The following is a 26,270-nucleotide window of genomic DNA, read 5'->3' on the forward strand; positions in this document are numbered from 1 at the left end:
GGGGTGCTCTCTCTGCACTGGATGCTTTTCTGACCCACTGATCATTACATACAGTTCAAAGCAAACACAATTTATTAAACACCAATCAATTTAAAAAATAAGGAAAAAATGGGAAAGGTTAAAGGAAAACACATGTCCCCGTGCCACTGTGCGCGGTTATCACAACCGGCGTCTCTGGAATGTAAGGGAAGTTCAGTCTGTTCCTCACAAGTCCGAAGCCTCCTTCTCAGGCCCTGGCTGTGCTGCAGGGATACTGCGGGTCGGATACTTGCTCTGGCGGTGGCCACACACCCTCAGGGTTTAGGTGACAGGACCCTTCTTCCTAGTGTTGCCCCCGCCCCACTGGGGTTACGGGGACCCTCTAAGTCTGGCCTGCAAGGCCTCTTGACTGGGGGCGTCTCCCTGCGCTGGGCCCACTGCCCAGGGTCCCCCTCGCTCTCCCCAGCTGCTCACTGCACTCAGCTCCAGACTGCTCCAGCCCTAGCCCCAACTCCACTCTGCCTCAGCACTGCTGCTGCTGCTCTGCCTCCAGTTCCCTGGGCTGCTTCTCTGGCCCCTCTGGCTCTGGTTGCTACAGCTCTGCTCCCAGTGCAGGTCTGCTCTCTGGGCTGCTTCTGTGACTCTGCTCCCAGCACTGACCTGCTTCCTGGACTCCTTTTCTGGCCCCTCTGGCTGGCAAGGCTCTGCTCTCTCCTTAGCTTGGCCCCACTCTGTCTGACCCAGGCAATTCTGGCTCACACAGAGGACGGGACCTCCTGGCATCCTGACTCCCTCATTAGCCTGCCCTCCCTGTCAATCAGGCTGACCTGGAGCATTGGCCTCTCCCCTTGTTTCTGAGGACTGTCAGTATCAGGGTCCTGATTTCCAATTGACCCTTCCCCCTACTTTTGGTACTGGGAGTTAGCCAATCCCCCCGACACACACACTGAATTTTGGTAAGGGGCCTACAGTCCCCTTACATTTAGTGTCCACTTGGGTCACATTTTCCAGGTTTTCTCTGCAATCAGAAGTGTTGGAAATAAAGAGAGGTTCTTAATCCCATGACTCCAACTGCTAGGTCTTTTAAGAAAAACGCCAAATACCATGAAGCTTGCAATAAAACTGTGCACCACCAAGTGCAATGGGGTTTTGACGATTAGTATTGTTAGGAGTTCTTCCTGTTACTGTGAAGCTCTATCAAGGGCAGATGCTTCAGGTGTTGAGCTCCTTCCTGCCTGACATTTACACTCTGAAGACGCTTTCCCGTCAACGAGCAGTGATTTGTTTGTATTGGGGAAGGGAGGCTTCTTCAGCAGTGGGAGCATGGCTAGGAGTCGGACCTCTGGAGCAGTCGGTACAAGCTGAGCAGGGCAGCAACACTCAGCTCCCCTTTGAAAGAGTTCAGGACGAACTCTGAGCCTATTAAATGTAGGCAGCGGGGACTGGGTTTCTCTTGCTGGGCTGACGCTTCCCTAGGCTGCTCCGTCCGGCTCTGCCCTCCAGGTTTTGCTGGCAGTGGGGCGGGGAGAAGGGAGGAGCCGCTGGCGGAGGATCCGGCAGGGTTTCCTGGAGGGGGAGCTTTAGCGCCCGCTCTCGGGTAGTTGTGCTGCTCCCAGGTTTGTGAAACTTTGCAAAGTTCCCAGGCCGCCCGCGGGCAGGAGCGCCCCCAGCGCGGGCATGGTGGGGCTGGCCGGCCGCGGCAAGTGGTGTGGCAGGCGGGGCCGGGCCCCCCGGGGAGCAGGGGCGTTGCTGGCCCTGGGGCTGCTGGCGGCACTGGGTTTCCTGCTGTGGCGGCGCGTCCCCCCGGAGAGCGATGCTGCGCGTCCTGCCCGCGGGGCCCCCCAGCCGCCACTGCCCGGGGATCCCGAGCGCCTGCGGAGACCCGTGTACGAGAAGCCGCCCCTGGAGCCTGGGGCGCTGGGCGAGCTGGGCCAGGCTGTGCGGCTGGAGCTGAGCCCGGCCGAGAAGAACCGCCAGGAGGAGAGTATCCGGCATCACCAGATCAACATCTACCTGAGCGACCGCATATCCCTGCACCGCCGCCTGCCTGAGCGCTGGAACCCGCTGTGAGTACCCGGCGCCCCCGCTGCGCCCTGCCCGGCACTCGCTCTGTGCGCTCAGGTGCCGCCTGCTTCCCCGCCGCCCTCATGGGGTGGGTTCCCTTTTCCTGGGCGCGGCCGCCCTGTGCACACGCAGGCTCCCACTCGCTGCAGCCAGCCACTCCTACTCCGCGCCCCGCGATCCCGCAGAAGTGCCGCTGAGCTCGGTGAGCCCTCCTGGGCCTGCCAGGGATCTTGGCCCTGCAGACTGTTTAGTTGCCTCATTTGCCCTTGGTGACCGACTGAACTGAGCATTAAGTGCCATTTTGTGGTTTAAAAGATATACAGCCAACACATCAGGAATTAAGATTTATAGAAACAGAAGATTAGGGTTGGAAGAGACCGCAGGAGGTCATCTAGTCCAACCCCCTGCTCAAAGCAGGACCAACACCAGCTAAATCATCCCAGCCAGAGCTTTGTCAAGCTGGGCCTTAAAAACCTCTATGGCTGGAGATTCCACCATCTCCCTAGGTAACCCATTCCAGTGCTTCACCAAGCTCCTAGTGAAATCATGTTTCCTAATATCCAACCTAGACCTCCCCCCACAGCAACCGGAGACCATTGCTCCTTGTTCTGTCATCTGCCACCACTGAGAACAGGCCCTAGCTCCATCCTCTTTGGAACCCCCCTTCAGGTAGTTGAAGGCTGCTATCAAATTCCCCCTCACTCTTCTCTTCTGCAGACAAAACAAGCCCAGTTCCCTCAGCCTCTCCTCATAAGTCATGTGTCCCAGCCCCCTGATAACTTTAGTTACCCTCTGCTGGACTCTCTTCAAGTTGTGCACATCCTTTCTGTAGTGGGGGGGACCAGAACTGGACACAATACTCCAGATGTGGTCTCACCAGTGCCGAATAGAGGGGAATAATCACTTCCCTCCGTCTGCTGGCAATGCTCCTACTAATGCAGCCCAATATGCCGTTAACCTTCTTGGCAACAAGGGCACACTGCTGACTTATATGCAGCTTCTCGTCCACTGTAATCCCCAGGTCCTTTTCTGCAGACCTGCTGCTTAACCAGTCAGTCCCCAGCCTATAGCGGTGCATGGGGTTCTTCCGCCCTAAGTGCAGGACTCTGCACTTGTCCTTGTTGAACCTCATCAGATTTCTTTTGGCCCAATCCTCCAATTTGTCTAGGTCACTCTGGACCAGGGGTTCCCAAACTTGGTTTGCGGCTTGTTCAAGGTAAGTCCCAGGCGGGACGTGAGACGCTTTGTTTACCTGAGCTTCCGCAGGTACGGCCCCACACAGCGCCCAGTGGCCGCGGTTCGCCGTTCCTGGCCAATGGGAGCCGCAGGAAGGGGCACAGGCCGGGCCACTGCTTCCTGCAGCTCCCATTGGCCTGGAATGGCAAACCGCGACCACTGGGAGCTGCGAGCGGCCGTACCTGCGGACGCTGAAGTAAACAAAGCGTCTTGCGGCCCGCCAGGGGCTTACCCTGAATAAGCCACAAACCAAGTTTGGGAACCCCTGCTCTGGACCCTATCCCTACCCTCCAACGTATCTACCTCTCCCCCCAGCTTAGTGTCATCTGCGAACTTGCTGAGGGTACAATCTATCCCATCGTCCAGATCATTAATAAAGATGTTGAACAAAACTGGCCCCAGGACCGACCCCTGGAGCACTCCGCTTGATACCGGCTGTCAACTAGACATCGAACCGTTGATCGCTACCCGTTGAGCCCGATAATCTAGCCAGATTTCTATCCATCTTATAGTCCATTCATCCAATCAATACTTTTTTAACTTGCTGGCAAGAATACTGTGGGAGACCATATCAAAAGCTTTGCTAAAGTCAGGATATATCACATCCACCGCTTTCCCCATACCCACAGAGCCAGTTATCTCATCATAGAAGGCAATCAGATTGGTCAGGCATGATTTGCCCTTGGTGAATCCATGTTGACTGTTCCTGATCACCTTCCTCTCCTCCAAGTGCTTCAAAATGGTTTCCTTGAGGACTCGCTCTATGATTTTTCCAGGGACTGAAGTGAGGCTGACTGGTCTGTAGTTCCCTGGGTTCTCTTTCTTGAGACTGTTGTTTTTGCTCCTTGGTGCAGTACATGGTACTGGTCTTTAAATCTTAATTTAGTAAGGTAGACTAGAAACAGTCTGTGTACCAGTACAGTGGTACTAGATGACAGCAGTCTGCTCTCTGAGCAAAGTTAGCTGTTGAGTTTAATTGCCAATTCCTTACTAATATACAGACTTCCTGCCCTGTAGTAACTTTGCATATGATTTTTCAAAGTGTTTAAAAATGAATGACCCTAAAACTGTTGGACATCTTATTGTATTTTGTATGCTTGTTTAAAAGACATGGAAATAGTATATTGGCAATGTGCATATGGAGATGGGTGAGGGTCAGTTTCCTTGGATTGCACTAGCAATGTAATATCCACCTTAAACAAATATTGTTTAGTGGAGCATGTATGAGCAATTATGCCCAAGAACAAATATTCTCAAGTTCAAACCAGTGCCGCTTACCATTAGCTTCTATCATGAGCATAAGATATGGCCCTCTTGTGTATCCACACACAGAAATGTTCCTAGTGGTGCCCACCTTGCAACCACTGTTTTGGGTTAGCCTTACACAAAACAAGACTAACAGCTATGCGGTCTGACACTGAGAGTCTCCACTGGTGCAGTGCTAGTGGGGGTGGGGACTGCTGATGTAGTAATCTTCACAACACACATCATTTTTCTACTGCTGCCCCACAGTGCACAAGAATCTGTTATGATGGACGAGTAGTCTGCTTTCTAAAACCACTCCTAACTTTAAAAATAGTGCTGCACAGGCCTTGAATTTCACTTGTGTGCTGTTTCCACCGTATCTTTAAACACTTATGTGAAGTTTTTCTTACTGTAGTGGCACGCCTTAATGTTGGCTATCATACGAATAACTCAGACTGGTCCGAGGCCATTGTTCAGGCTCTGATAACGTTCTGGGAAGCAAAGAAGGTTCAGGATCAGTTCAACTGTATTATGTAATACCCCATAATCAGGTGGCAAAGCAGGGCATAGCCACCTAAAGCACAAGTGTTTAGCTGGTGTTTGCTACAGACCACCAAATCACACTAGGGAACAGCATGGCCCCCTCTTTATGCATCTATCTATCATTTGTAGGAAAAAAAGCTGCATGATCATGAGTGACTTCAATTGGAGTGACATATGCTGGACGTCTCCTGCTGCCAGTACTAAAACATCCTTGGAATTTCTAAATATTATAGATGACAATTTCCTAACTCAAAAGAGTTGCATCCAACATAGGGGAAATCCTATAGTAGACCTGAGTTGACAGATAAAAAGGAACCAATCACAGAACAAAAAATTAATTGTACCTTAAGTACAAGTGAACGTGGCTTGATCACATTTATAGTGTGCAAACAGAATAAAGTCTAGACCACTAATATATACACTTGGTGCTTTAAAAGGGCCAATTTCACAAAGTTGAAAATAATTATGAGCCAAATCAGCTGAGAGGAAGAATTTAATCGGAAAAATGTGAATGATAATTAGGATTTGTTTAAGAACACTTTACTAGACGCCCCCAAAGCCACAATCCAGACTAAACCAACCTGGTTTAGAGGGGAAGTAAAGGCAGCTATCGACAATAAAAAAAATATAAATATATATATATATATATATATATATATATATATATATATATATATATATATATATATATATATATATATATATATATATATATATATATATATATATATATATATATATATATAAAAAAAAAACAAATGGAAGAAAGGGGAAGTGTATACTAGTAAATATAAATCAGAACCTGGGAATTGTAGAAAAATTAAAAGGGAAGCAAAGAAACACAAGGAAAAATCTGTGGTCTGCAGAGTTAAGGACAATAAGGATTTTTAAAAGTATATTAGGAACAAAATGAATCTTAACAATGGTATTGGTCCAATATTAGCTGGAAATGATAGAATTATCAATAATAATGCAGAAAAGTAAGAAGCCTTCAATAAATATTTCTGTTCTGTATTTGGGGATAAATAGATGATATAGTCTTATCATATGAAGATAATTTTTCCATTCCATTAGGCTCTCTGGAGGTTGTTAGACAAAAACTACTAAAGTTTTTAAGTCAGCAAGTCAACACATTTTTAAGTCAACAAGTCCAGATAACTTTTATCCAAGAGTTTTAAAAGAGCTGGCTGAGGAGCTTGCTGGACTGTTAATGTTGATGTCAATAAGTCTTGGAACTTTTGGAGAAGTTCCAGAAGACTGGAGGAAAACTAAAGTTGTGCAATATTTAAGAAGGGAAAATGGGATGACATGGGTAATTATAGGTCTGTCAGCCTGACATTGATTCTGGGCAAGATAATGGAGTGGTTGATGTGGGACTCAATTACACCTCTACCCTGATATAACGCAACCCGATATAACACAAATTCTGATATAACGCGGTAAAGCAGTGCTCCGGGGGCGGGCGAGGCTGCGCACCTCCGGTAGGTCAAAGCAAGTTCGATATAACGCGGTTTCACCTATAACGTGGTAAGATGTTTTTGGCTCTCGAGGACAGCGTTATATCGAGGTAGAGGTGTATTAAAGAATTAAAGGAACATAATATAATTGATGCCAATCAACATGATTTTATGGAAACTAACTTGATATCTTTTCTTGATGAGATTATGAGTTTAATTGATAAAAATAATAGTGGTGATGTAATATACTTAAACTTCTGTAAGGAGTTTTCCTTGGTACCACATAACATTTTGATTAAAAAAAAAAAATAGAATGATATGAAATAAACATAGTACACATTAAATGGATTAAAAATTGGCTAGCTGATAGGCCTCAATGTAATTGTAAATGAGAAATCAGCATCGAGTGTGTTTGTTTTTAGTGTGGTCCCACAGGGATTGGTTCTTTGCCTACACTATTTAATGGTTTTAGCATTTACCTGGAAGTATACATAAGATCATCACTGATAAAGTTTGCAGATAACGTACAAATTGGTGAAGTGGTAAATAATGAAGGAGACTGGTCATTGATACAGAGTGATCTGGATTGCTTGGTAAACTGGGCACAAGCAAATAATACATGTTTTAATACTGCTAAACGCAAAAGTGTGTGTGTGTGTGTATATACATATATAAAAACAAAGAATGTAGGCCATACTTCGAGGATGGGCAACTCTATCCTGGCAAGCAGGGACTCTGAAAAAGATTGGGGGTCATGATAGATAGTCAGCTCCCAGTGCAATGTTGTGGTCAAAAGGGCCATTGTGATTCTTGGATGCATAAACAGGTAATCTCGAGTAGGAGCAGAGAGAATATTTTACTTCTGTTTTTGGCACTGGTGCAATTGCTGCTGGAATATTGTGTTCAGTTCTGGTGTCCACAGTTCAAAAAGGATGCTGATCAGTTGGAGAGGGTTGAGAGAAGAGCCACAGGAATGATTAAAGGATTAGAAAATATGCCGTATGAAGATAGACTCAAGGAGCTCAATCTATTTAATATAACAAAAAGAAGGTTAAGGGGTGTCTTGATTACAGTCTATAAATTACTGCATGGCAATTTTAAAATCAAGATTGGATGTTTTTGTCTAAAACAGAAGTTCTCAACTGGGGGTTCGCAGCCCTCTGGGGGGGGGGGGCACAAGCTGGTTTCAGGGGGGACTGTGAGCCCTGGTGCCCCATGGGGCAAAAGCTCAGAGCCCAGGGTTGGAGTTGGAGGAACATCAGTCTTAACCAGAGCGGGGTAGTCCTGGGGGGCAGCTCCACACTTCCCGCACCTCCTCCTCTTCTCCCCCCACCGAGGCCCTGCCCCCTGGCCAGGTCAGAGACAGGAAGCCGGAGCTGGGCCGTGTGGGGTGGCTACTGCTCTGGCTGGTGCCATCCAGTGGGCAACTGTGGTGCTCCCCCACCTCCTTCTGCTGCTGGTGCCCGGGGCTGCGGCTGCTCCTCAGCTCCCACCCCTCTTTGAATACTGCACAGCTGGTAAAAGCTGCCTGGGCATGGGCCTCCCACCACCACCACCACCATTCCAGCAGAGCTCTGATGGGGCAGAAGCAAGGGGGCCATTCTCACACAGAGACTTTTGCTGGAGCTGTGTTGGCAGGGAGCCATGGTCCAAATTCTCTGCTGTTGTAAACTGGCTCAGTAGAGCACATACATCACTGTAGAATTCAGCCCTGTGAGCACAGTCTCTCCCACTCTGACCCCCTTTTCTTCTCCCCCACCCCCATTTTTATTACCTCTTTATTCATTCATTCCCTTTGCTTCCTCCTTTATTTCATGACTCATCTACATGAGAAAGTTGCACCAGCCATAGGCACCAACTTTTACCAGCAACAGTGGGTGCTCGCGCCCCCGGCCCTGCCCCAACTCCACTCCTGCCCCGCCCCCATTCCAACACCTTCCCCAAAGTCCCCACCCCAACTCCGCCCCTGCCCTGGCCCTATTGGACTCCTTCTCCAAATCCCCACCCCGGCCCCGCCTCTTCCCCGAGTACGCCGCATTCACCCTGCTCCCCCCTCCGTCCCAGTGCTTGCCACCGCGAAACAGCTGTTTCGCGGTGGCAAGCGCTGGAGCTAGGGGGAGAAGCGGTGCGCTCAGGGGAGGAGGCAGAGGTGGAGGTGAGCTCGGGGGTGGGGCAAGGAGCTACCGGTGGGTGCAGAGCACCCACCAATTTTTCCCCGTGGGTGCTCCAGCCCCGGAGCACCCACGGAGTTGGCGCCTATGGCACCAGCTGTGATTTTAAATCTTTTTAGTTAAACCAGTGCAAACCCCTGTGTTGATACTTATTTCAGTTTGAGTGGCTTATTTAGATTTACCTTTAAACCAGTTCCTAATCGACCCAAGTTAGACTGAAAGACACTTTTTTAAAAACAAAGATTGTGTGCATTCAGGGGTTTGCGCCGGTTTAACTTAAATCAGTTCAGGAAAGAAAAAGCAAAAAAAACCAATAGCAAATAAAGCTATTCATGTAAACGCTCAGAAATGTGAGTAGGGATTCAGGCAGAACATATTGGTCTGAGGAACATAAAGTGAGGGTCACCTTTAAAAGGCTGGACAAGAGTGTAGAAAGACTTTGGCATGACAGGACACATTACTACAGGTAGACAAGAAAATGATTCAGGAATATATAAGGAGAGAGTACAAAGTACAGTGAGGTAAATAATATTTTTTTGAAAGGGTAAGAGAAATAGACTGTTGCTCTAACCCATCATCTGGTCTCTGCTCTGCCTGACCAGTACTATATCCTCAGTCTGGACAATAGTCCTTATTGGACTACCTCTATCCTTCTGTTCTCTCACAATCATCCTCAGCAAGATGATGAAAAAGAAACAGCTTACCTTAAAAAGTTGCATTGTATGTGAATATTAATATTGCCACTGCTTCTATACTTAGAGGGGCATGTAAGCTTGATTGTATGTATTAAAGTTAATTTTTTTTAAAGCAAATGATCCACATATTTCTATGATACTGATCTTACAGCATCAGTTCACTTCCCCCAAAAATACAATTTAGTTCCATAGTTACAATCCCACCAACTGAAAAACAGAATATATTAATTGCATAATAACTCTCCGCAACCTTCCTCATCACACTGTTTTCTCTATTCATGATTAATAGACATTTTAATAACATAAGAAATAGGTGCATTATAGCATGTGAAGAGTCATGTTACTGCTCTGTATGATCGATGAAGGACATAACACAGCTGAAGAACTTCAGGCCTATATCAATACTATGCCACCTCTACCAACTGTATGAGCATCTCATCTTAAATTGCCTGTCATCATTCATTGACAAGCACCTAATCCCAGAGCAAGCTGGATTCCACCCAGGCAAGTCATGCACTGGTCATGTGCTGAATATCACTCAATACATCGAAGATGGCCTTGAAAAAGGTATGGTAGTAGATGCCTTGTTTGTTGACCTATCAGCAGCATATGACACAATGAATCACCAATGGCTCCTCACTAAAATATACAACATGATGAAAGATCATCACCTCATATGGCTGATAGAACCTCTATTAGAGAACTGACGTTTTTATGTTGAACTATGCAAGAAGCGGAGCCAATGGCAGCACCAGAAAAACGGCCTACCGCAAGGGAGCGTACTCTCGCCAATACTTTTCAACATCTACACAAATGACTACCTGATCCATCTCGGCACAAGAAATTTTATCTAAGCTGATGACCTACGTGTCAGTGCCCAAGCCAAGGATTTTGCCTAGATTGAAGCTATGCTAACATCGGGGCTGTCTAGGCTTTCAGTTTAAGACAGAAAATATCATATTGCCTCTATATAAATCCATTGTACGCCCACACCTTGAATACTGCGTGCAGATGTGGTCGCCCCATCTCAAAAAGATATATTGGAATTGGAAAAGGTTCAGAAAAGGGCAACAAAAATAATTAGGGATATAGAACGGCTTCCGTCTGAGGCGAGATTAATAAGACTGGGACTTTTCAGCTTGGAAAAGAGGCGATTGTGGGGGATATGACAGAGGTCTAAAATCATGAGTGGTATAGAGAAAGTAAATAAGGAAGTGTTATTTACTCCTCCTCATAATACAAGAACAAGGGGCCACCAAATGAAATTAATAGGTAGCAGGTTTAAAACAAACACAAGAAAGTATTTTTTCATGCAACGCACTGTAAACCTCTGGAACTCCTTGCCAGAGGGTGCTGTGAAGACGAATACTATAACAGGGTTCAAAAGGGAGCTAGATTCATGGAAGATAGCCATTGATGGACCTATTAGCCAGGATGGGCAGGAATGGTGTCCCTAGCCTCTGTTTGCCAGAAGCTGGGATTGGGTGACAGGGCATGGATCACTTGATGATAACCTGTCTGTTCATTCCCTTTGTGTACCTGCCATTGGCCACTGTCAGAGGACAGGATACTGGGCTTGATGGATCTATGGTCTGACCCAGTATGGCCATTCTTACGTTCTTATTACATCAAGAACCAATTGTGTGCCAGTCCAGACAAAATACAGGTGAGTCTCTTCTATTTTCATAATTGTGAGGCCAATAGACAACTCAACATCATCTGGAATGGGGTATCACTTCCCCACTGCTGGAATCCTGTCTACCTTAGAGTGACACTAGACCTTTTTCTTTTCTTCAAGGCACGCATGGAGAAGATAAAAGGCAAAGTTAGCATGCAGAATAGCATACACAAAAAGCTTGCAAATTCAAAATGGGGAGTCAACCCAGCAACACTAAGAGCCACTGCACTTGCACTTTGCTGTTCAATGGCCAAATACGCATGTCCAGTGTGGAAAAGATTGTCTCATGCAAAAAAACTGGATCATGTTCTGAATGATGGCTGCTGCTATATCGCAGAGTGTCTAAAACCATCAAATGTGAACAACTTTTATGTGCTTGCTGGAATTGATCCACCAGATATCAGGAGATTGGTCAAAAGCAAAATGGAACGATTATGACAAGCCAAAGATACCAGACATCCGTTGAATGGCTGCATGCTGGCAGTGAGATGCCTGAAATCTTGGAAAAGGTTCCTAGCTGCAATGGAACCACTTAAAAAAAATCACTGACGGCTGCCCAGTTGGAAATGTGATGCGAACAGCTAAAATTACTCAATGCGGATATCAAAATTCACATTGGCATTGTCTAATTCCTTTCTGCAAGCACAGAAGAGGATTGATCAACCTGGAGATGTTTAAATTGCCTCTGACAAGAGTTGGCAGGTCAAAGGTCCATATGTGGAATTGGGGCTATTCCAGTGACCCAGACACATGATACACCAGGGCCACAGACTGGGCCCTATCATGTGCCTAACACTGGAAAAACCTATGACTGCAATGGAAGGACAAGAGAAGAACTGCTTTGTATACAATTTTCAATCCCCAGTTTTGGAAGTGTGTGTACAGAATACTTCTAATCTGTGCCATATACTTACCAGGCAATTCATGCAGCCCTAGCTGCAACTGCTTGTCTGTCCAATAGTGTGTAGGCTGCGGCCAGTTAAGTAGCTTCAGCACTATTCATTGAAAACTTCACCTTGCTTTTCACAAACATTATACAAAATGGATTAGGATGATATGAACCTCCCACAATATCCACAAAGTCCTGCATCACCATTAAGTAGCAATACTTTTTCTTAATGTACTCTTGGGATGGAGGGGGACTATTATTCATCTTGAAGAAAATATAATTGCTTGTATTAAAGGACTGCATTGTTGGTATTTGCATACGAATTTTCGTAGCAGATCACACCATGCTCTATTCAATTCAATATCCTGTCTCTGACAGGAGCCAGCACTATATGCTTCCGAGGAATATGCAAGAAAGCTCTCACTCTCTAGTAGTTAGGAACTGATTTCAGCCCTGAAATGTGAAGTTTAATACTTCTTCCAAAATTTGTTAGCATTAACTGTTATAACTGTGGATATTCTTGTTATCCTGTTCTTTAACTTATCTTGTTCTTAAATATTCAGTCCCATATTGAATATCGCTGTGTTTTTGTCCTTAATTGCATCTTGTAGCAATGAGTTCCACAGTGTAATTACATGTTGTATTAAAAAAAAAAAAAAAAAGGATTTCCTTTTATCAGTTTTTAATTTTCTACTTTTTAGCTGCATCAAATGTCCCCTTGTTCTTGTATTATAAGGTAAATCAAGGTAAATAGAAGCTCCCAATCTACCTTCTCTGTACCATATACTCTTATCTCTGCTAGTTGTCTCCTTTCTAAGATAAATAATCTAGCTTTTCAAACTTTTCATATAAGCATTTTTCCACACCCCTAATTATTTTCTTTGTCCTTCTCTGAACCACCAGTAGTTCTGAAACACGCTTTTTGAGATGGGGTGACCAGTACTGCCCACTGATTTATATAGTGGCATTATTATTATTATTATTACTATTTTATTGTATTGTATTACTTGCTGTCTCATTCCATATCCATCCTAATATATTGTGTCCTCTTATATGACTGCAGCAACACATTGAGCTGATTCTTTGTTGATGCTAAGTTCTCATAGCAGCATCTGTGAGTAATGCATTTGTCATCTCTGGTTGTTAGAAGACTCCATCCCATCCTGGCAGATGAGGATCTGGCATCAGTTATTTGCACCTTCAATTCTCAAATGGACTACAGCAATGCATTATACCTAGGCAGGAAGTCTTTGGCACTTACGAAATTACAGCTGGTACAGAATTCTGAAGTGCATCTCCTCAGCCATACAGGCTATCATGAGTACATCGAACCTGCCCTTAGCTCTCCCATAGAATATTGAATCAAGTTTAAGGTCTCAGTTCATGGCTTGGGTCCTGGATATTTAAAAGACTGCCTGAAGCTCTGGGATGCAGACCATGGTTGACAACTACTCTTCTTTGGCACAGTGGAATTCTGCAATAAAATAAATAAATGAAAATAAATAAACTCTGCAGTGTTTTGTGTAGGGGACAGACCTTCCTTGTGGAGTGGTCCACAGTTGTGGACTGAACTTTCTGAGGAACTAAGGACCACCACAAACTTCACCACCATCTCTTCCAAGTGTGAGGCGCATTGCTTTGATTTTTGCCTTCGCTGACATAAAAACCAAAGCAACATGTACTGTTAAAAAAACCAATCAAACCCACAACTTACCAAAACAAGATACCATTGCACACGTCTGTCCCAGGGAGCAGATGAGAGAACAAATGCCACATGACAGCTGTGTAGTCATGTTGCTTAATGCACTACTGGAAGGCGATCAGATACCACAGTGATGAGCATGGTATAAGAATCCATATAGAATAGAATACCTATTTCATTCATGTAGTTACCCCTACATGGATTGCTTAATATAGTAACACACTGAAGTAAACTGCACTACTGTAAGCCTCATTTTACATCTATGCAATGTATATGCATTAGGCGTTTGTATCAGTGTAATTACAATCAATGTAGTTAGACCTGTGCAAGTTGCTCTGAAGTTGATAGGGCCTCAGACAGACTATGGAAAGAGCTGTAGTCCTACTTGAGTGAGCACTAATCTTTGCAGGTATGGGCATTTAAACTATGTTGTAATAAGTTTCCATACATGATCTTCTCCATTTTCTGACTATTCTGGGTAGATATTGCATCTCCTTTGCTGTTTTCTCCATAAACTACAGACTCTAGTGCAGGGGTCTCAAAGTCCCTGCCTGCGGGCCATCTGCCACCCAAGAACCTCCCCACTGCGGCCTGCGGAGGAGAGACACATACAGCCACGTGGCTGGCACTGTCTGCTGCAGGCGCCACCCCCCGCAGCTCCCATTGGCTGGGGGAGAGGGACAGAGATACCATCACTAGTCACTGGGCAGTCAGCCATGGAGGCAGCATCATTAGTTGCCGGGCAGAGTCAGCCATGAAGGCAGCGTCACTTTTTTCCACAATGAATATAAACAAGTCAAAATACCGAACACAACTATCTGATGCACACCTTGCTGCAATCCTGAAGGTTTCAACTGCTCAGTCACTGAGGCCAAACATCAACAAACTGACAGAACTGAAGCGTTACGTGGTGTCTGGCAAACACTAAAAACTCTCTGGCAGGAGAAGAATTGTATAAAGTTGTATGCCAGTTTTATTATTTCTAAGAAATTTGACATAAAAAATACAATATAAATGTTTTCTTTTCTGAACACCATCTTCAGTGACATTATTGGCCCGCTGGGAGGATTTGAGGACTGGCACTGGCCCTAAGGTAAATTGAGTTTAAGACCCCTGGTCTAGTGGACTTTACTTTTATTTGGAGAGAACAAAGCTGTTTGTAGAGAGCCCTGTTCACATCTAGAGTTTATAGATGGGTCTCCCAAAGAAGGGTGTGGATCTCGGGGTGGTACGTCAGGAGCAGAGTGTGATCGATGCATGTGGAAATCTGTGACCACTTTAGGAATAAAGTTTAAGTGTGGTCTAAGAATGATTCTTAAAGAATCACTTTGTCCTTATGAATATTAGTGTAAGGCAGGTCAGCCATCAGCGCTTGTAGTTTCTGGCTGAAGTGTTGGCTGTTAAGATGATGTTTCAAATGAGAGGTGTGAAACAGCAGTCTCCTAGGGGAATTGAGTGGTGCTTCTGTTAACTTTGTTAGCACCAAATTGAAGTCCTAAAAAGGGGCAATTCTTTCAGAGAAGGAAAGGTGTTGGTGAGGTCCTTCAGGAATTTTGAGACTATTCAGTAGGAGTATACACTAGCTCTCTGTATTAGCTTGTGATATGGCAATGAAATGGACCTGGATAGATAGTAGAGACAGTCCTAGTTTCTTCAGATGTAACAGTCTAAGATGGAGGAGACTAATCACTTGATAGCCTTTCTTCCTGGCCCATGTTGAAAATCTCTTCCACTTTTGGGTGTAGAATTTCAGAGTTGAAGGTTCCCAAGTTGGCAGCAGAATTGCTTGAACTTGAGAGAAACAGTTTAGGTCTGTGAAAGCCCAATGCCTAGAATCTCTGCTTTCCAGATGCAGAGATTCTGGATTGGGGTAGAGAACCCAGTAGTCCCTGCATTCCCACTAACTGAGCTGTGTTAGGGTCTTTGTTGGACTGAAGAGAAGAAAGTCCAAACTGTCCATATAGGAGGGTGTAGTTTTGGGATGTTCAGTGTTATACAGACCTCATGTGTAACTGAGTATATGATGTTATGTATGTGAATGAAGTTCCATCAGTGCGAGAGAAAATTGTTGTCTGATGTGGTTTAGTCTTTAAGGTAGACAGGGCTTGTAGTATGTTCAGATATCTGTCACCTGGCGGAAAGATTCTTCCTAACACTGAATCCAGAACTATGCCTATGCAGCATATCCTTTGACAGGGAGCAAGGATAGATTTTCCCCAGTTTATTTGCAGACCAGAGTCTGAAAATCCATGTCCATGTCTTTCTGTTAGTGCCTGGCTCGATCTTCCTCATATGAGCTGGTGGTCCAGATAGGAGAAGGTAGATGAATCCCCTGATATCTCAGCTGTGCAGCTACCACAAGTAGAACTCATGTCAAGTGTGATAGGACAATTAAACAGGCCAAAAAAGAATTTGAAAAGCAAATAACAAAAGACAAAAAAAACTAACAGCTAAAACTTTTTAAAGTACATCGGAAGCTGGAAGCCTGCCAGACAATCAATGGGGCCACTGGATGATCTAGGTGCTAAAGGAGCACTCAAGGAAGACAATGCTGTTGCAGAGAAGCAGTATAAATTGTTTGCATTGGTCTTCACTGCAGAGGATGTGCAGGAGATTCTCATATTTGAGTCATTCTTTTTAGATGACAAATCTGAGGAACTATCCCAGATTGAGGTGTCATTAGAGGTGATTTTGGAACAAATTGATAAATTAAACAGTAATAAGTCACCAGGCTCAGCTGGTATTCACCCAAAAGTTCTGAAGGAACTCAAATATGAAATTACAGAACTACTAACTGCGGTGTGTAACCTTTCTCTTAAATCAGTCTCTGTACCAGATGACTGGAGGATAGCTAATGTAACACCGATTTATTTTTAATGTCTCCATAGGTGATCCTGGCAATTACAGGCCAGTGAGCCTAACTTCAGAACCAGACAAATTGGTTGAAACTATAGTAAAGAACAGAATTACCATATACATAAATTAAAAAAATATGTTGGGGAAGAGTCAACATGGCTTTTGTAAAGAGAAATCATGCTTCACCAATCTATTAGAATTCTTTGAGGGGGTCAACAAACGTGGACAAGGGTGATCCAATGGATATATGATATAATTGGACTTTCAGAAAGCCTTTGACAAGGTCCCTCACCAAAAGCTCTTAAGCAAAGTAAGCTGTCATAGGATAAGATGGAAAGTCCTCTCATGGATCAGTAACTAGTTAAAAGACAGAAACAAAGGGTAGGAATAAATGGTTAGTTTTCACAGTGGAGGGGTAAACAGTGGGGTCCCCCAAGGATCTGTACTGGGACCTGTGCGTATTCATAAATGACTTGGAAAAAGGGGTAAATAGGTGGCAAAGTTTGCAGATGATACAAAATTACTCGAGAGTTAAATCCAAAGTAAACTGTAAAGAGTTAGGAAGGGATCTCTGGAAACTTGGTGACTAGGCAACAAAATGGCAGATGAAATTCAATGTTGATAAATGCAAAGTAATGTACATAGGAAAACATAATCCCAACTATACATACAAAATGTTCGGTTCTAAATTAGCTGTTACTACTCAAGAAAGAGATCATTGTGAGTCATCTTGGATATTTCTCTGAAAATATCTGCTCAATGTGTACCAGCAGTCAAAAAGCTAACAGCATGTTAGGAACTATTAGGAAAGGGATAGATAATAAGACAGAAAATATTATAATGCCATTATATAAATCCATGGTACCACCCTCATCTTGAATACTGCGTGCAGTTCTGTTTGCCCCAAAAGATATTAGAATTGGAAAAAATATAGATAAGGGCTACAAAATGATTGAGGGTATGGAAGAGCTTCCATGTGGAGAGAGATTAAAAAGACTGGGACTGTTCAGCTTAGAAAATAGATGATTAGAAGGGGATATGTAGAGATCTATAAATCTGGTGTGGAAGTGAATAAAGCAGTGTTATTTACCCATTCACATAACACAAGAACCAGGGAGAACCCAAAGAGCTGATTAGGCAGAAGGTTTAAAACAAACATAAGGAAGTACTTCTTCACACAATGCATAGTCAACCTCTGTAACTCATTGCCAGGATAAGTTGTGAAGGCCAAAAGTATAACTGGGTTCAAAAAAGAATTAGATAAGTTCATGGAGGATAGGTCCATAAATAGGTAGTAGCCAAGATGGTCAGAGACACAATCCCATGCTCTGGGAGTCCCTAAGCCTCTGACTGCCAGAAGCTGGGACTGGATGACCTGGGATGCATCACTGGATAATTGTGCTGTTTTATTCATTCCCTCTGAAGCATCTGTAACCAACCACTGTCAAAAGAAAGGATATTCAGCTAGATAGACCATTGGTCTGAGTCAGTTCTTAATTTGGCGTATCCTTTCAGTGCCATAGATAGACTGACAAGTAGCACTCCATTGTTCTTCTTTCCCACATATAACCTCAGATATTTGTAATGTGTTTCTGATGGCTATGAGGAAGTAGACATCTTTGGGATTGAGAACCACAAACCAATCTTATTAGGATACAGAAGGGATGATGATGATTACCATGGTCATAAACTTGAACGTAAAAACTGTGATGAATCTATGTAGCCTTCTCAGAGCCATTCTAGGACCATGCATAACAGGCCTGTGCCTGTACCACCACCTTTTCTTGAGGGATCTGGTTCCTCTTCTGAGGAGTCTCATTCCTCCTAAAGTACTGTCTTGTGAGAAGGATCCTTGAAGGAACGGGGGAAGGGGACGGTGGCTTTACAGGGAGTGTGATGTGAAACTGTATGGTGTATGAATTGCAGAGGGTATAATCCAAAGCTCTGAAGTAAAATGTCATTTAAAAATGGAGAGAATTTCAGAAAGGAAGGGGTGCAGAAGTATCAGAATAGGCGTCATGTTCTGGGAGTGCAATTCAGACCAGTGAGGGGTTGTGTCCCTGCCTGCCCTGTAACTCTAGGTGCCTCAAGTGCCCTGTTGCAGTGGCTCACACACCAGTATGCCAGCAGACAAGCATCCAGGTCACTTTTTGAGTGTCTATGTGCTGTACAGCCCTGGATCAGCAGCTCTGACTCCAGCAGCCTGCCTACAGCACAAGAGCCCCACCCTGGTTTCCATTAGCCTTGGTTACTACTTGCAGGGTAACCCCCAGCACACCGCAAGTCCTGATGTTTCCCAAAACCATCTGCTCTGAAGTGTCCAGTCCTCTCCTGGACCACTCAGAGGAATAATAAGGTTGGTTTGGTTAAAGAGACAAAACCACATTAGAGCTTATTAATTTAACTGGGGTAAACTGATTCCCTTCAAGCACAGCACAGAGTTGGTTTATACTAAATAAATATATATATATATTATTAATAATAGGACCTAGGTTAAGTGATGCCAAGTAAAAGGAATAAAGTTAGAAAGGGTTACAAACAAATAAAAGTGCAAACACATATCTAAAAGCCTAACCCTTAATCTAGCAAGGTACAGGTTTTGTTGAAGATGGTTCTCTCTCCAATTATTCTTCTTCCCAGCCATGGCTGACTTTCCCTCGGTCAGGACCTTCTACAGAAGTACAAGATGCTGGTTTCCCTTGGCTTCTTAGGTGAAAGGTCTTTGCCTAAGCAGGTTTCTCATCTCAGTACACAGAGACTTCAAGCCCTCTCCCCCAACTGGTAGAAGGACCCTTCTTTCTCAGCTTTGCAAGACTTCTGTCCCTTTGTGTCTGTGTAGTGCTGAATGCCAAAATGGCTTTCTGCCTCTGTTTGTTATCTCTCTCAAAGTTCAATGACCTTGTTTCAAGAGGCAGGATGACACCATGCTGTTCTTCACTTCCTGTGATCTTCGCAGCCTGCTGCTGATTGAAATGTAAATGGGGCTGCCCTTGTTTTTGGTCACACCTTGCTTAATTTCACTGGAGACAGGTAGAGATCTGTGATGTTCCCTCCTGTCTGGGAGAGACGTGTCTCTCCCTTTGTTTGGTTACAAACTGTAAAGCACAATATTAATGCGTATCTATAATTCCTTATTTAGCATTGATACATACGATTCACAATTATATTAATCACCAGTGTGTCATAGGCTTTCATAAAACACTTCATTCATCATACGTTTATAATACAGTAGTACTGTACAATCAGTTGATTCAGTTGCTTATCACTTGAGCTTCAGACCCCATCTTTATAGCCCAGATAAAGTTTCTCTTCCCAGCTGAGGTGTAGACCCCATGCTGTATCCTTCCCCACTTGTTAACTTGATAAAAAAAACCTCTCTCATATGTAAATAGACCTTCATTCTCTCTGCCTGACGACCAGGCTAGTCAGAAAAATAAGCATATTCCTTTGTCTAGGGCAGACTTGTTTACCAACATACATCTCACAAGAATATTAATGATCAGCGAGTTATTAGTTTTCCAGTGATATCTTACATGCCACGTATTAGATACAGATTAAGACATCAGTGAATTGGGGTACACTGAACTGGTCAGGCCAGCTGAAACTCATTGCATGATACCAGTGAGCCCTTTGCCCCTGAAGAAATTCTTCTTCTAAAAATCATGGAATGAGCAGAGACACTGGCTTTATGGCTTATTACAACAATCTATAATCCACTTAACCCATTCCCCCCAGCTTTCCCCCCCCTTTCTCTCCCTTATGACTGGAGAGGTGTTAAAGGGCCACCTCACCTTGAAATATGTCTTAACTCCTTATGCTAAACAATCTGTTTCATCTTGTATTTATCTGTGACACTCTGAGTACATTTCCCAGACCTGAAGAAGAGCTCTGTGTAAGCTCAAAAGCTTGTCATTCTCACCAACAGAAGTTGGTCCAATAAAACATATTACCTCACCCACCTTCTCTTTCCAATAAATGTGTTGTTGAATACCCCAGGGGTAGGTGAAATGGTTCATACAGTGTGTAGATGATTAGATGCTGTGGTAATGTGTGCAAACTAAAAACCTATTTCACAGAGTTAAATACAAAAATAAAAGAGAGAGGGGATGTAATGTTATGGTAGTATAGTTAAATACACAAGTCAGGAAATGCAAAAAGGTGAGGTATAACTGCTAGCTTTTAAATTAGGGAAGTTCTAGGGGGGTTAGACTAGATGACCCATGTGATCCCTTCTAACCCTATGATTCTATATATGTTGTCTTTTCTATTCATGTTTTTATGGTTAAATATTAGACAGCGCAAACAGCAACATTTATACTTACGATATACATTAAAGGGCCAGGAGGCTCTTAAATTTGCAGTCTAGTCATCTGGTAGATTTGGCAGTTTCTTGAGGCAGTGCTTCTACTGGTGTAGAAAAATAGCATTTTTGTAGTAAATCATGGATGGGTAAAGCAAAGCAAATTAAATCTATTTGACATGGAATTGTTGCCAGGCAAGGGCATGGTATATTCTGCCCTCTATTTCTATATTGCAAGTAAAAATGCTGAAAAATATAAAATCTGTTCCCATATTCCTTGATCTTACCCTCTGATCGCAAAGCTGTAAAAACCTTATTGATCATAGTATGTTTGGAATCTTACAACTTTAGTGTTGAGTCTATTGTTGTAGATCACCCTTGGAATTCTGTGTGAACTTTTTAATCAAGAGATACTAGCATTTTTGGTGTCTGATGGCCATTTTTCAAAATATTTGACAGGATTGTGAATTTACTCTCCTTCTGCAAAGCCAATTATGTGTGTACTTTTATACCTTTCTCTGTTCTTGAGGTTTTTAGTATCATGTTCCAGCATTTTTATGGTCTTCTTGGAATTATGGCACTTTGTTGCACAAATTCCATTGTCTTTATCTGTTACTGAATTTTCTTTAGATATATTTTGGCTTTTTCTGTAGTAGCAATTTTGCTATTGAGCACTTCCACTTTGTTCTCTAGTTTTTCAAATTTAGCCTCCAGGACAAAAGTTAAGTTATCAGTAATTTAGGCAAAAAATAATAGCAGGTCTTAGTTGTTGCACTGGGTGTGTCTTCCTGTGGTGAGCCGGAGGCCACAGCGTTTTCCCCATTGTAAAATTCTTCTTTAAATTGAAGTCATTTTCTGATGGGACACATATTACATGTGAATGAGCCAGTTACATCTTCCCTTGTCTTTTTAGATGTTTGGATATTTTTGAAATATAAATGTAAAACTGAAGAAGTTAGATTCCCCCTGAATAATAGCTACCTCACTAAGCACATTGCATGACCTCCCTCATTGTTCCTTTATATCTTTGATGTGTTCTTGCTAAAAAAAAATTAGTAAGCACTATATGCAGTCTTCATTTGAAAACTTTTCTGAAAATTTACAGATAATTTCACACTTTTACTAATTTGGGTCCCCTTATTTACAGGTGCAAAGAGAAGAAATATGATTATCATAACCTGCCAAAAACCTCAGTTGTAATAGCTTTTTATAATGAGGCTTGGTCAACACTTCTGCGAACAGTTCACAGTGTTCTTGAGACATCCCCAGATATTCTGCTGGAAGAAGTTATCCTGGTGGATGATTATAGTGACAAAGGTAGGTATTTCATTGTATAAAGAACAGTACTCTTGACAGACAGACAAGGTGGGTGAAGTAAAAGTCTGCAGGAGTAGAAAGTATACTGATATGGTAACGGCTCACTAACATTTTGTAATTGTTATATTTAGCCATACGGTAGCTTGAAATCGCTTTTACTTTGCCATGCTGATGGGACTGTCAAATTCAGTGTCTTGTCCAGCAAGTTGAGAGGAGGAACAGTCTAATGGTTATAGTGCTAACTTGAGACTTTAGAGATTTGGATTCAATTCCCTGGTCCACTGCAGTCTTCCTATGTGACCGTGGGCAAGTCCCTCTAATCTCTGTAGGCCTCAGTTCCCCATTTATACCTCACAAAGTTGTTATGAGGATAAAGACATTGAAGATTGTGAGGCACTCACATGCTACAGTAGTGGGAACCCATGTAAGATAGCTAGCAGCTAGAAATATGTGTCAAAAATATTAGGTGTAGTTTTGTCTGCCACTCATAATGTAAGATCATTATACTCTGGGTATTTTCAAATATTATATGAAAGAAATGGCTTACTGGCAGGGATATCTTTTTTTTTTTTTAATTGCTACTTATCTTTTAAGAGCTTTCAGGATTTTTAGAGATACTGCTAATATATATATATAAAATATGCCTGTTTACAGTTCTTTCATTCTAAAATATCACTTTGAATGTATGTGGAAGAATTAGGTATATTTTTCATATTCCTATGGAATAGTTTATTAAAAGTATTTGTAGAGTACAAGGAAGATAGTGCGTGGCAGTACTTCTGTCCAAAGCTCACATGAAGGGGGCAGTATGGAAAATTCTGAACAATTAATCATCAAGAACATTCTGGTACAAACATAACTTGTTTGAAATTTTTACTTACTTACTTTTTTAAACCTTTACTTGATTTCCCTGCACTGTAAATTGATATGGCCTACAGTGAAGGATTGTAGAATGGATGTAAAATTTTATACACAAATGAGTGATAAATTTAAGCTACTGGTCCTTTCAGTTTCTACAAAGTTCTGCTCTTTTCTGCCACAACTTATTTCTGAATATTTTTCTATTATACTAGCACACCTAGATTCAGAAGTGTTACTCAATGAATTTTTTTTAATAGTGATGTACTTAATAAAAAGATCTCTCACAGTCTGCGTATCTTAAAACAACTTTTAAAAAATGACTTAAAATGTATATATTTTGAAATATACATTTTATGTTTCAACACATACAATATAGTAAGCTATTGTCCACAACTTATATTAAACATACTGGTATTTATTTTTGAATGTATAATTAAAATACTGTAAATATCTTAAATGACCACACTAATGCAACATAAAGATTGGAAAATATAAATATGTACTTCAGGGATGGTTCCCTGCATGATCAGTCACCACACAGCTCCTAATCATAGGTCCTGGAACTGGGGGTGCTGGCTTGAAGTGATTTCCATTATATACATGGTTTTACAGTTTGATTCAATGGCTCTTAGCACCCCAATATAAAAATTGTTCCAGAACCCCTGCTCCTAATTGCTGAACTGACTGTGATGGTCCATTCTCATGGAGCAGTTGAGCATACTGCATCCCAGGGATGCAGAGCAGGACTTCTCCTGCAATTGATCCTCCTAGCTGTCATGTTGCCAGGCAGTAAAAGTGAGAGCCAGGAGACTCTTTTCTGGACTCTCGGCTGTCTCCCTCAGCAGGCAGGCAATGTGGAAGAGGAGGAGGAAGAAGCTAACTGATTCAAATGTAAAGGAGAGGCAAATAGGGGGACAGGGACAGGAGCTGTGTGAGAGGGACAGAGACAGGACAAGACATGGCAACAGGAGCAGAGGGGGAAAGGGACAGGGGCAGAGGGGTAGAGATTTAAAATTAAGCGTATCTCACTGTTGGAGCAAAATGATTAAATCAATACAAACCTAATATTCTTTTTTAGGACAGTCTCCATTTCACAGATAAATTGATCTGCTTTTCAGCCCCTTCCTAAACTTTGACCAAAACGTTTACAGATAGAAGACAGATTACTGAAATATTGTACTATTATTCATGTAAATGGGACGATTTCTGCTATTGCTTTTTTTTTTTTTTTTTTTTAAAGAAAAACATATCTCCAAGTCCATTCACTTCCAGATTGCATTTTCAGCAGCTAAATTTATTTAAGGGACTGCTAAGAGTGTGTACAGGAATTATGCCCTTTTCGTGTGGTTTTCCAAAATGCCTGTTTTGATTTTTGTTTGTCATCTTTCTGAAAAACCCAGAAAGTCCAGTTTGAACATGAATGGAGCAGTGTAGTAGGGTTGCGCCGGGGCTCTACCCTCCGAGGCGGAGGGGTGCCACACCGGCTCACTAAAGTGCAGACAGTTCAACCCCGGGTCCCTTCACGCAGGGGTTGAGCGGCCCACAGTTCAGGAGCTCAGGCCCTTAGGCAGGGGCTGAGCGCGAATTAACAGTCTAAGCAGGTCCAGGCTCTGGACCTGGGCGGGGCACAAACAGTCACGGCTCAAGCCCTTTTGGGGCAGGGGTTGAGCAAACAAACAGTTAAGGAGCTCAGGCCCTTTGGGGCAGGGGCTGAGCAGACAAGCAGTTAAGTAGCCCGGGCCCTGGATCAGGGCGGGGCACAAACAGGTACAGCTCAAGCCCCTCTGGTGCAGGGGCTGAGCAGACAAGCGGTTAAGGTAAGCCCAGGCTCCTACACCTGAGCATCGGGTGAGGGGGAAGCCTGCCACCCGTGTGGGGTGGCAGGGGGGAACGCAGGCCCACCCACTCCACTGCGTTCCAGCCCGGGGCCCTCGCTGCCGGTCAGTGGGGTATCCTGACCGAAACACACTGACATCGGCTCACAGGCCTCTGCAGCCTGACCGGGGTCAGCTATCCCCGGGCTACTTCCTTGTTCCCCCTCGGGGCTTACCTCGGCGGTGATGCCGGGTTCGGGCCAGTCCAGGAGCATTGGCTCCTCGGGTGCGGTGCTTGGGGGCCGGGCCGGCAGCTCTCCCCCAGGGTAGCTGGCATGGGGCAGGCTTGGCTCCTCCTCGGGGCAGCTGGTCCGGGGCAGGCTGGGCCAGTCCTCCTCGGGGTACCTGGCAAGAGGTAGGCTTGACCGGCACGGGGGGGTAGCAGGCGGCTCGCAGCCTGCGGCTGTCTCCCAAGCGGGAGCTCGGCCCGGGACGTCTGCTCTCTCTGGCGGTCTGGGCCTCACTGAGCTCTGCTGGCGGGCTTTTATACTTCCGGGTCGGGGCCGTGACCTCGGAGGGGGGGGCCCCGGACCCGGTGGCTCCGCCCACGCTGGGATTGGAGGAAGCTCGGCCCTGTCGGAGACGGAGGGGTACCACACCGGCTCACTACAAGCAGTAAGCCATTTGCTGTAATCATAGGCGCCAACTTCCACTCTGCCCGGTGGGTGCTTGACCCCAGTCCCTGCACTGCCCTTGCCCCACCCCCATTCCACCCCTTCCCCAAAGTCCCTGCCCCACCCCAGCCCTGCCCCCTTTCCACCCCCTTCCCCCAAATCCTTGTCCCTGCCCCACCTCTTCTCTGCCTCCTCTCCTTAGCGTGCGGCGTCCCTGCTCCTCCCCCTCCCTCCCGGAAAATCCTAAGTGCTGCCAAACAGCTGTTAGGTGGTGGCGGGGTGGGAAGCGCTGGGAGGGAGGGTGAGGAGCAGGGACACAGCACACTCAGGGTGGGGAGAAGGAGGCGAGGAGGAGGGAGCTTGGCTGCAATTTTTCCCCGTGGGTGCTCCAGCCCCAGAGCACCCACGGAGTCGGTGCCTGTGCTGGTTATAGTGCCCTGATGGCACACAGTACCTAGTCAGGCATATCAGTGAAGATTTTCTGGAGCCGTAACAGGGTGCTGGCCAAAAAGGCACTGACTCAGCCCCTGTTAGCTCAGAGCCTGCTAGCTCAGCTCCCAGTAAGGGGAAGTGATTGGAGCTGACAGGCTGGGGCTGATTAAAGCCCTAAAAGAGAGACACCTGTGAGCTTGATGGGGGAAGGCCTATAAAGCCAGCAGGAAGGAAGTAGGAGGAGAGGAACAGGAAAGTGAGGTCCTGTTGCTCCCAGCTAGCTGTAAGAGCAAGCTGTTCCCTAAGGGGCTACCTCACTGATAGTTAACTGTAAAAAGCTGTACATACGTGGTGGTG

General features: G+C 44.3%; 1 protein-coding gene across 1 annotated transcript in view; it reads left to right on the forward strand.

The window, feature by feature from the left end:
• The first annotated feature begins 1,656 nt into the window (after positions 1–1,656).
• GALNT12 (polypeptide N-acetylgalactosaminyltransferase 12) overlaps positions 1,657–26,270 on the forward strand; it is an 86,865-nt gene continuing 62,251 nt past the window's right edge. Inside the window, exons 1-2 of the mRNA XM_065399128.1 lie at positions 1,657–2,045; positions 21,963–22,132. Coding sequence (XP_065255200.1) covers positions 1,657–2,045; positions 21,963–22,132 — 559 coding nt within the window. The remainder of the gene's footprint in view (positions 2,046–21,962; positions 22,133–26,270) is intronic.

The sequence above is a fragment of the Emys orbicularis genome, chromosome 2 (genome assembly GCF_028017835.1).
Source record: "Emys orbicularis isolate rEmyOrb1 chromosome 2, rEmyOrb1.hap1, whole genome shotgun sequence".
NCBI classification, from domain to species: Eukaryota; Metazoa; Chordata; order Testudines; family Emydidae; genus Emys; species Emys orbicularis.